The sequence below is a fragment of the Sceloporus occidentalis genome, unplaced genomic scaffold, assembly GCF_023333645.1.
Source record: "Sceloporus occidentalis isolate IW3139 unplaced genomic scaffold, rSceOcc1.0.p SCAF_1, whole genome shotgun sequence".
In the NCBI taxonomy this organism is placed as follows: domain Eukaryota; kingdom Metazoa; phylum Chordata; class Lepidosauria; order Squamata; family Phrynosomatidae; genus Sceloporus; species Sceloporus occidentalis.
Window position 1 is genome coordinate 94,087,240 of NW_028316981.1, and position 12,076 is coordinate 94,099,315.

Genomic DNA, 12,076 nt, shown 5'->3' on the forward strand with positions numbered 1-12,076 from the left:
GTTACATGATATAATACATTGCTACAGTTATATTACACACGATTACCTTCTGTAAACCATCCCACTTTCCCCCGATCTTAGAAAAAGATAAGTATTATTGTTATTGTCCGACTCCAGTTTGCTGTTATTATTGAGTTAATAATCAGACTATTCTTATTCTATTAATTAAAGTTACCATAATATCACCCAATAACAACAGTCTTAAAGGAATTGCATTGACTGCTAATAAGCCTTCAGTCTGAATTCAAGGTACTGATGATAACATTCAAGACCATGAAGGGCTTAGGATTTCTATACTTGAAGGTACCCTCTTGCTGTGTATGCTTTCTGCAATGACTGAGGTCTGCTGGAGGGGTCTTCTGGTGTCTCTCATCAGTGGGAGCTTTACACTGCTGGAGGACATGGGAAAGACCCTTCTGTACGGTGAAGTCATGTTTAGGGAATGCCCTCCTCTTGGAAGGTAGATTTCTTCTGATTTCATTTCAGTAACAAGTTAAAGCAGGTTTTGTTGTTAAATCCTCTGGGGCCTAATTTATTTTTTTCCCCAAAAAGGTTTATGTACATGGTTTAAAAGTTTTAACTTTTAAGCTGTTTTAATTTGAGTTGTTCAATAGGGTTTTTTTGTGTAAGTTATTCTCTTTTTATATTGTGAATTGTGAATTGTTTAAAACTCTTTCTGTGCCTGAAACTTTAAGTGTCTTGAAACTCCAGCTACATGGGAAGCTACTTGACCACAAAAGGGAACACTGTGGATGAGAGGAGTAGGAGGCAGTAGTAAATGATAGAAGGCTTTGCAAACAGTGGTCAGTTAGGAAGGGAAGAAATGTTCTTTGTGTCCTGGTCATCAACCTAGGACCTAATAACCAGGATCAAACATTTTCTCCCACCAGATGTTGAGTGCTAGCAATTTTGCACCTCTGTGCAGTTTGGGTCATTAATGCTGCATCCAGGATGTTAGCTAGTCAGGAGTAATAATAGCAGAGCCCAGAAACATTACTATTTTTGACTACAATTCCCAGAATCCCCCAACCAAAATGGCAAGTTGAATCAGTTTTCTAGTATGGAATTCAGTGCCTTACCTCCAGGCTTCTGAAAGCAGTAGCACCACTCATTGTTTGAAAGCTTCCCATCTTTAAAGGAGTCACAGGAGTTGAAGAGTGGTTTAATGCATGGCTCATATTTATCAAGATAAATGGCATTGATCTCAGAGTGATCAAGGAGAAGGTCATAGTTCATATCCAGTTTGTTGAACATCCAGCCCAATGAATCCTTACAGATTGGTAATATGCTAGTGTCAAATCCTGTAAAGGCAGGAGCAAACAATACCAACTGAGCCAAAACACACAGGCTTCTTTAGAAAACAAGAATCTCTACTAATTGATTGTGTTCACAAGTCTTTCAGAGGAGTGAGGTAAAATTGATTTCAGATTAACCTTTCTTTCTTGAAAATGGAACACAACCTCAATTCAGAGCAAAGCGTTAATGAAACAGATGGGCTAAAGAGACAGTAGACTGAATCTACGAGAGGAATAACATCCTGAATCACAGCCATTCATGGTTGTTTAACAAATGTGTGTGGCTAAATAAAGGGGTTTACATCTTGAGAGCACTGTGATACTCGTTAGTTTGTATCAACTTCATTTTCTTCATTAGAATGAGAAAACAGGAGCCATTATGAAAAATACCAGGACATTCTGCACTAAAGTCCTCCCATTCCTTAAATATTCCATATCTACAATACACCCCCAACCCCCAAACAAAATGCCAGCATTTTTCAAGTTAACAAACTGTTCCACACTCACTTTGATGAAAAATATATATTGCTGCCCATGTTATCTAAAGGCAAAGCCTTAAAAAAAAAAAAAAGAAAGAAACCTAAGCTGCATGATTTCCAGTAGCGATTTATGACAAAACTGACCCATGTTTCTGGTGGAAACTTGCAGTTTCAGATTCACTGAAGTGTCAGGGAATTGCTCTTTTCTTAACCAACTAGTATCTCTTCTACTGAACAGCAAGGGTGGGGGCGGGCAGTCTTATTGCAAATAGCAAATCTTCATCCCTGTTCCTATATACTAGCAATTCTTCAAAAATTGACCTGGCTAGACAATGGCAAATAGGGTACCAGGTCACTGCCTATTACGACAAATCAAGGGAGCAACCTGACCTTTCTTTTGTAAAACTATCATTTCCTGGTAACATATAAAAGGATTTTTTTCTCCATTCCATTTAGCAGTTATGTACTTGACTCCTCTGCTTTGTGTACCCAGCTCCCTTGCCAGCTGCTTCTGTAACCGGGGGGTGGGAAGAAGGCACCTATTACTTGGCTTGAATTGCCCTGAAAGCTTAGAACGGCACTGCAGTATATCTGCTATTTTAAGTGTTAATTTGAAGAAGCAGAAAGGCATCACACTGGAAATGGGGATCTTTGGCAGTAACTCCAGCTGAGCTTTGTCAGTGAGACTGAAAAACCAGCAGAAGGGGTTAAGATAATAGAAAAAGGAATAGTTTTCTATACTACACTACTTTTGACTGATAACACAACTAGTTCCAAGATGAAGAAAAGGAAGCCTGGGCTCTGGGAACAAGAGCCAGAACTTTCTAGTACATTGCCTCCTTCTTGTGATCTATTGTATAGCTGGACTTTAAAAAAGGGGAAAGTAGTACAGAAACCATAAAATAAAGTAATGAACGTACCATGTTGCTGGGATTGCTTACCCAAGATAATCTTTGGAAAAGTAAAGGTTCAGCTCACTTATCAAATAAGTGATTTCTTGAATTAGGGAGTAAGAAAAGAGAAGACTACTTCATATCCTTATTTGTGACATTTCTAGACTGCTTTTCAATTACACATATTCAAAAATGCATATATTCATAATGTAGTGGTATTCCAGTTAGTGGTAGAGCACTATTGTACTACTGCTCTCTTTATGGATTTCCCAAAGGCATTTTGCTGATGACTTTTCACATCAAGAGAAGACATGACACACTAGGAAAGACAATTATGCTAGGAAAGGCGGAGAGTGGTAGAAAGAGAGGAAGACCTCATGCTAGATGGATAGATGAATGAGTTGTTCAAGGAGACCACAACCCTGAGCCTGCAGGACCTGAGCAGAGTGGTTGAGGACAGAGAGGCCTGGAAACAACTCATTCATGGAATCACAATGAGTCAAAGCCTATACTAGATGGGGTTACACTCACAAAGAAGATGCAAGCTTTCAGTCTGGATGCACTCCTGGACTCAGCTTTATCTGCATTGGCCAAGAGTGCTTTTGCATACTTAAAGCTAGTACACCAACTGCACCTATTCCTGGAGATGCCCAATCTGGTCAGGGTGACATATGTCTCAGTAACACCTACTTTGGATTATTATAACACAATGTGAGGGATGTCTTTGAAGAGTGTTCAGAAATTTCAGTTGGTACAAATAGCTGCAGTCAAATTGTTACAGGGAATATACACTTTCCTAGCTATAGTGGTTCCCCTGGCTACCAGTCTCTTTCTGGGCACAGTTCAAAGAGCTGGTTATTATCAATAAAGCCCTATACAGCTTAGGTCCAGACAATCTGAGAGACATTAGGTCCCTCTATAAACCAGCCTGAGTCTTGAGATTCTCAGTTTGGGTTCAGATTATCTTCTCTCTGTCCCACCACTTTCAAAGTAGTGGGGACATGAGACAAAGCCTTTTGTAGCTTCCATTAGGACCTATATGGCCATTCCCTTGGCATTTTCCCTCGTGAAAAGTTATGAGAACTGAATATTTTTAAAGAAAGGGCTTTTACTAGGGCACTGCACTGTTTTAAAACTGCAACTGCTTATATATTTTAATTATATTTTTTATATTGTCTTAATATTGATTATTTAATTTGTAAGCCCACCTGAGTTCTAGTTTTGGGTAAATGTGGGATGTAAATAAAGTTAATAATAATAACCTCTACGTATCCTGAATTTCTCACTTTATAATCTTTAACACATTCCATTAATCACCTAGTACTCTGACTAACATAGCTAACAGCAACACTGTCACCTGGTATGTTCACTCTCACCTGGTATGCTGTCAGAGCACAGATATGCCTTTACTTTTAAGGGATCTTTGGAGTAGAGTGTCTTAGGCAGAGTGAACCCAATAATCCGCATCCACATAGAACTATCCAAAGAGGAACGGTATTGAACACACAATATTCACAGTGATTACATTGTGGAATCCTAAGTATGGTACAGTTTTATAAACAGTAAATAGTTAATAGATAGTTTTTTGTGGGTTTTTCAGGCTACATGGCCATAATTAATTAATTTGTTTTATTTATATACTGTTATTCCAAAGATCATAGCGGTGAACAGCAAGTAAGCTAATTAGCAAGTAAGCTAATTTGCCCCCAACAGTCTGGGTACTCATTTTAGCGGCCTTGGAAGGATGCAAGCCTGAGTCGAGCTTGAGCCATGTTCTGGAAGAGTTTATTTCTGATGTTTCCGTCTGCATGTCTGGCTGGCATCTTCAGAGAACTTAATAGATAAGCTCTGTCTGTCTGTCTTCAACTCATCTGCTGACTGAAAGTGACCCTATGAAGCTTATAGAGTTTTCTTAGGTAAGGAATTCTCAGAGGTTTTGGCAGTTCCTTTCTCTGAAATATAGCCTAAAGCATCTGGTATTAGTTTTGTGGTCTCCTATCCAAGTACTAACCATGGCTGACCTTGCTTAGCTTTCAAAATTAGATGGGATCTGGTGCCTTTAGGGTACAGCAAACCTGTGGATTGGAGCTCCCATGGATCACCTCATCCTATTCAAATCCTGGTCTCCAGAATCATCATCACACACTCTCACCTCAGGGCCGGGGAAGGCAAATCCATTTGAACAAATCTTGCCAAGAAAACCCGATGGTTGTCATAATTTGGAAACAGGGTTACCAACCTAAGATACAGTAAATAAAACTGTCTTGTTACTGGCAACTCTAGGAGGAATGGTAGCATACACTTAGCTTGGAGATGAATGAGAGAACTTAGTGTCTTAGATTTTCTCAAATGGCTTTTGGAGAAAGCTTGGCTGTAGGTCCTTGCTGTAATTCATTCCTCCCCGCCCCTCCCTTCTGTGATTTTAAAGTATAGCTAGCTATATGGTGTATTTCTTTTCACCAGCACCTGCTGTAACATGGGGTTTTGCAACAGCTTTACCCTGATAAATGGGCTTTATCTACTGTGATCCCAATGTTGTTTGGTCTTGGCTATACCACCAAAAGCTGCCCGATCCTCCACCCACCAGCCACAGTAGGTGCCACTGCCACTGCTGTGGAGGTGTGTACCAAATATGATAAATTTTCTTTTTTTTTCCAGTTCTTGAAAGTCTGTCTTTTGGACAAATATGTGTCTTGAATAGAATACATTATTTACTGAAAGTTTAGCCTCTGCAGAAGGAACAAAGAAAATATTTTATGCCTTTGCATTTTTGTATTTGACAATTGACATAGACCTACGAAACTGTGATCTACAGGCAATTTTAAGTGGAAACAAAAACTTGCTGCCATATCTCAGCACTCTAGCATAATGAAAAGGCCTTCCTAGCATTAATCTTTTCAACAGTGATACAGGGTGGTTCAAAAAGAATGGCACAAAGCTGAATGGGAACAGCTTTACTTTTGCACTATTTTTAAAAAATCATACTCTGTCTAAGTCACTGTTTCCTATTACCTGTCTGCATGTTTGCAAATCAAAGTAGACTCTTGACAGAGAAGGCTTAAGATAAAAACAAAAGGCTGCTATAATTATACATAATAGAAGTTATCCTAAAACTGTACAGGCAATTCTTTGGTTTCTGTGTTTGGCCTTTATGATGCATAATATCAGAGTTAGTTTCTGAGTATCATTTTTCCCCCTGGTAGAAAGACAAGATGCACATTTAATAAATAAAGTTTGTGTTCTTGTGTCCATGTTAGTTGTTTCATTCCTTTTTATGAAATTTTGAATTCAGATTACATTATGCAGAAATGTGATTACAGTGAAAGTCTCCAACCTCTTTCAATGGAGAAAACATAGGCCAAAATCCTGATTTGGACATACATATATTTACCTTCCCTTACACAGGCAGTTGGATTTTTGCGGCACTGCGAACCAGTCAATTCATGGCTGTGTAAGCAGAACTTCACAATTTCACATGGGCTTAAAATTTAGTTAGTTCTTACTAGAGTTGAACATCTGAATCAGTTGGATTTAGCTATGTATTGACTCACCATTCAGTAACTGATTTAATGGAACTATTCTAGTTGGGACTAATACCTGGATCCCAGCTATGTGGGATGCTGCATAACTATTTGTCAGCATCTTCAGCATACCACTTTATTAACTGGGATTGTAGAAACAACTATTGTGCATTCCCCCATAGTACAATTGTACAATAAGCAGGCAGATTGGCAGGTACTCCATACAATGTTGGTATTCAGCAGAGAGGGGTGCAGCTCAGTCATCTTGTGTTGTTGCCAAATTCTCTGCTTTTCTCAGCATCCCTGCTAAAACTTATGTGTTCATGTGTGTCCTACATGAAATAGTTGATGAACTAGAATTCTCTCTAGCACAGAAGAAGGGTTAGCCAGTGACTGAACAGAGACTTTCTAGCCAAATCCTTTGCACAAACATTGGAAGGAAATAAAGAATGTGACTCCATTAAATGCAATGAGCAGCAGTGTCAGGAGTTCACTAGTGTGACATGCTGCTTCATGAACAGGGAAATTGCACTGACAGGGAAGGTCACTTTTAGAACAGGGTAATTAGTTTACAATTTTTCTGTTTTGTTAGTCAAAATGGTAATAATTCTTCTGGCCACAACCAGCTGAACCTTAGTCATTTGTTTGTTCTTTTGTACTTTTCCTGCTCATCATCAAAATGATGTAAAATACTGAGATAGTTTATGAGTGTAAAATATGCAGGATGGAGAAGAGTGAGCACTTGTGGGTTCTTTCATCATCCCTAAACCATATAAAAGATCCTATACCTCAAAGCTGATTTCATTCTAAAGAGGAATCTGCAATCTGCTTCCATTTTTGTGATTCCTAAGAGATGTTTCCTTCCTCCCGATCTGACAAATTGCCTGCTGAAATCCTTGGCTATGCATTGCCTAGCTCTTTTAAAGCTAAAATCCCAGAGGTCTGGAATGCAATACTTACCTGAAATACTTACCTCTCTCAGTAAGACTCCCCTCCTCACCCAGAATTCAAGATTTAGTCAAAGAATTGTGTCCTTTTCTTTCTCAAAGTTCTGGTTCTCTAAGGGGTGGGGGTGTTAAATTAGTTTGCCTTCCTGTTCTATTCACTGTGTAATGTGCAATGTTTCCCAGCTTCCCTGCAGGAAAGTCTTGGTCTCTCTTTGGAGTACTTTCTCAGAACAGCGGTAGTTCCCTACTTCCTCTTTCTCTGATGGGCACATGAGTGGATTAGAGGAAACTTTGGTGAATCCCCTACTTATTCTCCCTTCTCCTCTTAACAACCCTTAAACCTCAGTTTGCTTATCCTGAAATGTTGCCACCTCCCTCAATCTGAGTCCAAAAGACAACCTAGACTTTAAAACCTTTGTCTTGTGTGTTTGCTTGCTTGAATTAATATTTTCCCATTCTACAGCCTAAATACAGTAGGTCCTACACATCTGTGGGGATTTGATTTCAGGCTCCCCCGCAGATGGGGAAAAATGTGGGAACTCAAGTTCCATATTAGTCAATGGGTGGTGATGTGCATGCATCCACATCAGTGTGCCCATGGACACCTTTTGCCCTTTGGGCTGAAGAAAATGAAGCCATGGAGGAGAGGCTTGGGTGCTCAGCTCAGGCCTCTCCTATGTGTCTTTGAACTTGACCCAGTCCTCTCCTCCACGGTTGCAGAGGAGAGGCCTGGGACTAGACCCCAGGCCTCTAGTGAAGCTGCGGAGGAGAGGCCTGAGATGACCCAGGTCTCTCCTCCCCAACTTTGTGCTCGGCCCAGTCCTCTCCTCCGCGGTCCAATGAAGCCGTGGAGGAGAGGCCTGGGCTGAACACCCAGGCCTCTTCTCAACGGCTTTGTTTTCTTCAGCCAGGGAAGGAGGGAGGGAACGAGAGAGGGAGGGAGGGAGGGAGGGAAGGAAGAAGGGAGGAGGGGAGGGGAAGTGAGGGACATTTGTCCCCATTTATCTGATGTCCCATGCTTCTTCGTGAGTGAAGAAGACGTCGGATAATCAGAAGGTCAGATAACCAAAGGACGGATAATCGAGACTGTACTGTACTTGTTTTAAAGACCAGGAAGCAAAATTGGTGAGAATTTAGTCATGGCACTCTCCTTTAAAGCTATTTAGCAAAGACAGTTGCTTGTGAAAAGGTGTCTTTCTTTTCTTTTCTGGAGAGTTACATGTGTGAATGCACAACTGACTTGGCCCCTAATAGACAGAATGGACCCCAGGCAACAAGCAGAGACAGAGAGACTGACAAGCTCAATGAATGATTTTATGTGTAATGGGCAGAGGGATAGAAAGTTTGGCTCTGGATGGGAAGGCAATGCTGCACCTGCTCTAATTTGTAAACTGCTTCTGCTCAATTGTGAAAATTTCACTAAATGATAGGAATCCCATGGATTGTTAGTCTGAGGTACTATGAGGGAAAAGGCATCATAACTGGTTTTGAGAAGCTAACTCACTTGGTATATACTGGCCCCTGTTTCAGAAAGTAGGTATGAAATAGCAACAGAGTTGTTTTGCTCAAAAAAACAAAAAACAAAATTGCACTCCGTAAGCACATAACTTAAATTCTGACCAAGTTCTTAAGTCCTGTAGTGTAAATATTGACTCAGCTATAGTTCTGAATCTTACCCCTGCAGTATGTTTTTTGCTTTTAGGATGACATACCAGTTGAAAGAAACAACAGGCACAATAACTATTACAAATATTTGTCTGGACTCTAGATTGTGACCAGCATCACCAACAACTATGATAAACAAGCCATTAGTTCCTCTTGGGGCAAATGGCTTACACAAACAAGTAATTTGACTTTCCTGGTGCTTGCATGGACAGCTACTGCTTCCTTTCATGAGTGATGTTGTATTGTTTGTGATAGCATTGTCCGCTTGCACAATTAGAACAGGACACTCCCGTACCATTATGTCGGTGGGGCTTTCTACTCTGTTCGTGTTCAACTGGATCTCAGCCAGGATGATAGAAATGTATACACTTGTGTACACCAGTGGCATGATGGGAAAAAAAGACCAGACTATGCACAGGGGAAAAAAACATAGCTTTTCCCCAGCACTGACCCCGTTCTTGAAACAGTGAGAAACTGATGTCCGATAAAAGTGGGATGATAAAGGCAACAGTGCAGGAAGTTATATTTCCCCACAGAGCAAGAAAGGATAGCACAGTCCATTCATATGCTGCCACTTTCCTTTTCCATCCTACTCCTGCACATTTTGTAAACGTCAGGGAGAAAACTGTTCAACACCCCATCCTTAATATCCCTGCATCAGGAAAAAGCTTTGTCTTTCTCACTAAAAGAAAAGTTGATCTTCCTTTCATCCCACTGCATGAAACAATAAGGTCCAAATTTAGAAGTCCCATCAATTTTTTAAGGATCAGTCTCTACTGCAGGCAGCTGTCTTAGCCATACATTGTACAATAATGTTTATTAATTACTGCCAAATGAGGAGGAGACTTCTTGTGATTCAAATGCCAACATGGCAAAAAGTAGGTTAAAACCATTATATGTTACAGCTAATTACAACTGCAAGCTTCTACCAGTTTCAGATTCTGGAACTGATTCCAACAAGTGACCTTATTGTTAAAGGGTTTCTATTTTCTCAATTTATTGCTTACACAAGGAAAGAAAATCTCAAGATGAACCTCTCATGTACACATAAGTGCCTTAGAAAACATTGAGCACAGCCCATCAACCATTTATACTGAAGTAGACCCCCCTCCCTAAAAAAAGAGCTAGTTAGCCCTTTATTATGGGTCCCATGTTTCAGGAAACAGACCTTGTTCTCTGATCCTTAAAGTGAGGGTAAGGAATCTCAGAGTGAAAGCATTTTCTTGAAATGTGTGTGTGCATCCATGGTTGTATTTAAATTGTAGAAATAATGCAGCATGATAGCACTTTAACTGCCATGGCTCAATCTAATGGAATTCCCGGGATTTGTAGTTTTGTGACAGGATTAACCTTCTCCATCAGAAATCTCAGGTGCCACAACAAACTACAAATGCTAGGATTCCATAGGATGGAACCATGACAGTTAAAGCAGTGCCAAGCTGCATTAATTTTGCAGTGTGGCAGCAGCATTTATCTATCTCACCACCTTGTAACATCATATGGGTTCATCTCTAGATTAAATAATTTTACAGTTGATAGCCCAATTACAGCTGCCTAAATTTGGATCCATCCCAGAGCTTTTGCCCAAAGCTTGCTGATAGTCTGGTCCATGCAGATGAACCAGATTCCACATGCACAGGAGGGATGGAAGCACAGAGCAGTCAGCACAGATGAATTACAGCCAATGAAGATCTGTGCTTGCATCAAAGCCTAAATTCCAGAAGCAAACCACAAGATGAAAATGACAATGGATGGACCAAATTAAAATGTAGATTACAACATAACCCTGGATAAAGTTTTGAATAGAACTTAGCAGAAGACTCGAATTGAGTCTGATTGAACATGAACTAGGGCCTATTGGAAGGCCTATGCTGAGGCAATGAAGGCAGCAAAGAAATTATACTTCTCTGCCATGATTGCATCTGCACAGTGTCATCTAGCTGAGCTATTCAGAGTGGTTAAGGGCCTTTTACATTCTGGCCCCCAATAAGAAAACAAAGACCACTCAACAGCTTGCTGTGAAGAATTTGCAAGACACTTTGCAGACAAAATTGTTCAGATATGCTTTGACTTGGATGCTGTAGTTGACACAGGTCCAGTGGATATAATCTTGGCACCTGCTTATCCTGTATTGTTGGATAAGTTTCCAACAGCCTGAGCATGTGGACCGGATCCTTGGAGAAGTGAGGACCACTATGTGCATATTGGATCCTTACCCTTTGTGGCTTCTGAAAGCAGCTATAGAGGAATTGGCTGAGTGGGTAAGAGGAGTGACAAATGCTTCATTGTTGCAAGACAGACTTTCATCCTATCTAAAGGAGGCTGTGGTGAGGCCATTACTGGAAAAAAAATCTTTCTGGATCCCACCATTTTGTATAACTATCAGCTAGTCTCTAACATTCCATTCTTGGTCAAGGTTCTGGAGTGAGTGGTGGCCTCCCAATTTCGGGGGTTTCTGGATGTGCTATCGTTGAGTTCTTTTGTGCCTAATGGCCATGTGGCCATGTGCATGCACCACCAAGGGACAATGGGGGCTGTCCCTAACGGTGACGTGGCCACGTTTATGCGCTGCCATCGGGGACAATGCAGCCCTAAGCATCCATGAATTTTGGTATCCACGGGCGGTGGTGGTCCAGAATGAATCCCCCACAGATACCAAGGGCCGATTGTATGATTAATGACATTATCAGAACCTGCCCCCTATGGCATTACCAGGTCTCCAATTTGGGATATTAAATTTTAGGGCCTGAGATACTCCTGATCTGACACCTCTATGAATGACATGAATGTAGACTGGACATGAGCCATACATCCCTAAAAAGTGTATATTTGTATAAAAATAATTTACATAAGTGATTCTGCCACCTAAAGCATGTTCAGGAATATGTTTATATTACCTACACTCCTGTTTGGAATTACTGGAGATGGGAGGAACGGATTTGGAATATTGACATGGACTCTCCAGGCATCTTTTTGAATTTCACAACTGAATATAGAGAGAATGTGTTCTAAGTAATTTAAGCTGACATTAGACATAGCCAGATACACACATATAGCATTTGTGCAGGATCATGATTTTAGTAACAAATTATGCTTGCCTGCATTTCCTTCCACCCATCCAAATAATCATTAATCCAGTGAAGAGGCAGGTTGACAAAAAAAAAAACCTCACAATATTTTGCTCAAAATTCAAAGGCTGTGTGTTTCTTAATAGGTGCTTTTTTAAAAAAATCCCACTCTGTTAAAATTATCTTCCCAATCTAGTGCCTGTCATAG

At 40.4% G+C, this 12,076-nt stretch overlaps 1 protein-coding gene across 2 annotated transcripts in view; it reads right to left on the bottom strand.

The window, feature by feature from the left end:
- The window catches only part of SPOCK1 (SPARC (osteonectin), cwcv and kazal like domains proteoglycan 1), a 684,049-nt gene that overhangs the window by 20,801 nt on the left and 651,172 nt on the right, over window positions 1-12,076 (bottom strand). For both annotated transcript variants that reach the window (XM_089529606.1, XM_089529615.1), the window contains exon 8: window positions 1,080-1,301. In XM_089529606.1, the coding sequence (XP_089385732.1) occupies window positions 1,080-1,301 (222 nt within the window). The remainder of the gene's footprint in view (window positions 1-1,079; window positions 1,302-12,076) is intronic.